We start from the raw sequence: 2,500 nt of genomic DNA on the forward strand, positions 1-2,500 counted from the left end.
GGTTAGGTTAAGGGTCGTGTTAGGGTTAAGGGGTCGGTTTAGGGTTAAGGGGTCGGGTTAGGGCTAAGGGTCGGGTTAAGGGGTCGGGTTAGGTTAAGGGTCGTGTTAGGGTTAAGGGGTCGGGTTAAGGGGTCGGTTTAGGGTTAAGGGGTCGGGTTAGGGCTAAGGGTCGGGTTAAGGGGTCGGGTTAGGTTAAGGGTCGTGTTAAGGGTCGGGTTAGGGTTAAGGGTCGTGTTAAGGGTCGGGTTAAGGTTCGGATTAAGGGTTAGGGGTCACTCTTTCACCGTAAATCAATGTGTACGGCCGTCTGTCTGAAGCTAGTTATTTTAGTCGATAAAGTTTTAAATATGGATATTTTTCTTACACCAACGCATGGCTTCACTTCAGAAGGCCTTTATTAACCCCCCCGGAGCCTGTGGAGGACTTTATGATGGACAGATGCACTTTTATGATGGACAGATACACTTTTATGATGAACAGATGCACTTTTATGATGGACAGATACATTTTTATGATGGACGGATGTACTTTTATGATGGACAGATGTACTTTTATGATGGACAGATGCACTTTTATGATGGACAGATGCACTTTTATGATGGACAGATGCACTTTTATGATGGACAGATGCACTTTTATGATGGACAGATGCACTTTTATGGACTTAAAAAATGGTGGCCATTAATTTCCATTATAAAGCTTGGAAGAGCCAGTACATTTTTTAAATATAATTCTGATTGTATTCGTCCGAAAGAAGAAAGTCATGAACACTTAAGATGACTTCAGGGTGAGTAAATCGTGGGCTAATTTTCATTTGTGGGTGAACTATCGCTTTAAACTTAGTTTTCCTGCATCACATGTGTGTGTGTCGTCTCTCCTTAGTAAACGGAGTTTTGTCACTCTACAATATCACCAAAGAAACATCCGGTTTCTTCACCTGCACGTCCACCAATGAAATCAGATCTGCATCGTGTAATCTGACCCTGGCCGTCATGCCACGTAAGAACAGCAGCTTTTCCCGAAGACCTGGTGAGCCGTGACTATAGTCCTGACTAACTAACCCAGCTGTTCTCTGTGTGTCTTAACCCCGGCTAGCGTCCAAGAGCATGGCGTCGGTCGACGGGATCGCCGGAGCCGTTGTGGCCGTAGCGGTTGTCATCGGGGTCATCTGCATCTGATTCTGCTGTTGGATGGATGACCGCAGAGACCGCAGCGAAACTGATGACCAGTGAGGTCGCTACGACAGCCGCGACAGACCACCCAGCGTTCCGCCCAATAAACCCAAAGACCCGAGACACTGGTTCATTCCTCAGCCACGTAGAAATATTGTAATGATGTAGAAATATCGTAATGACGTAGAAATAGCGTAATGAAGAAGAAATATCGTAATGACGTAGAAATAGCGTAATGAAGAAGAAATATTGTAATGACGTAGAAATAGCGTAATGACGTAGAAATATTGTAATGACATAGAAATAGCGTAATGACGTAGAAATAGCGTAATGAAGTAGAAATATTGTAATGACGTAGAAATAGCATAATGACGTAGAAATAGCGTAATGACGTAGAAATATTGTAATGACATAGAAATAGCGTAATGACGTAGAAATAGCGTAATGACGTAGAAATATTGTAATGACGTAGAAATAGCATAATGACGTAGAAATAGCGTAATGACATAGAAATATCGTAATGACGTAGAAATAGCGTAATGACGTAGAAATATTGTAATGACGTAGAAATATTGTAATGACGTAGAAATAGCGTAATGACGTAGAAATATCGTAATGACGTAGAAATAGCGTAATGAAGTAGAAATATTGTAATGACGTAGAAATAGCGTAATGACGTAGAAATATTGTAATGACGTAGAAATAGCGTAATGACGTAGAAATAGCGTAATGACGTAGAAATAGCGCAATGACGTAGAAATAGCGTAATGACGTAGAAATATTGTAATGACGTAGAAATAGCGTAATGACGTAGAAATAGCGTAATGACGTAGAAATATTGTAATGACGTAGAAATATTGTAATGACGTAGAAATATTGTAATGACGTAGAAATAGCGTAATGAAGTAGAAATAGCGTGTAACACCTCCTTTATTTTAAAGATGTTACTCTGAGGGGGTTCAACAGATTTTTGACATGTACTGATCAATAAAACTCTTCACCAAACAAATGTATATTTTATACCTATTTTATTTTCCCCAGAGCTCAATACATGTACCACACAGCCAATACATAAACTGTATAAAGCACTCTCAAAAGTCTTTGTCTTTGTCTCTTCAATAATGAGCCAATGAGATGAAGTAAACTTATCGTTTGAATGTCCTGTCTTTTGATAAGTTGAAGTGATGATGAAGATGAAATGAGTTTCAAGTCCACAAGACTGTCCAGCCGCTACATAAGCAAGTGAGGTAGCCTCAACTACTCGCTTGCTCAATTATATCACTAATTATTTGTGATTAAAATGAATCAATATTTCAACATACTATTTA

The 2,500-nt window shown here is 39.8% G+C and overlaps 3 protein-coding genes across 5 annotated transcripts in view; 2 read left to right on the forward strand and 1 right to left on the reverse strand.

Moving 5' to 3' along the window:
• Positions 1 to 2,272, forward strand: part of LOC307000330 (cell surface A33 antigen-like) — a 9,392-nt gene extending 7,120 nt beyond the window's left edge. Inside the window, exons 5-6 of the mRNA XM_079615843.1 lie at positions 883 to 999; positions 1,096 to 2,272. Of these exons, the coding sequence (XP_079471969.1) occupies positions 883 to 999; positions 1,096 to 1,178 (200 nt within the window). The 3' untranslated portion in view covers positions 1,179 to 2,272. The remainder of the gene's footprint in view (positions 1 to 882; positions 1,000 to 1,095) is intronic.
• Positions 1 to 2,500, reverse strand: part of ercc5 (excision repair cross-complementation group 5) — a 33,071-nt gene that overhangs the window by 30,435 nt on the left and 136 nt on the right. The gene's annotated exons all lie outside the window — the stretch shown is intronic.
• Positions 1 to 2,500, forward strand: part of blzf1 (basic leucine zipper nuclear factor 1) — a 30,333-nt gene that overhangs the window by 12,178 nt on the left and 15,655 nt on the right. The window lies entirely within an intron of this gene.

Source organism: Phoxinus phoxinus (assembly GCF_949152265.1).
Source record: "Phoxinus phoxinus genome assembly, chromosome: 6".
Classification (NCBI taxonomy): domain Eukaryota; kingdom Metazoa; phylum Chordata; class Actinopteri; order Cypriniformes; family Leuciscidae; genus Phoxinus; species Phoxinus phoxinus.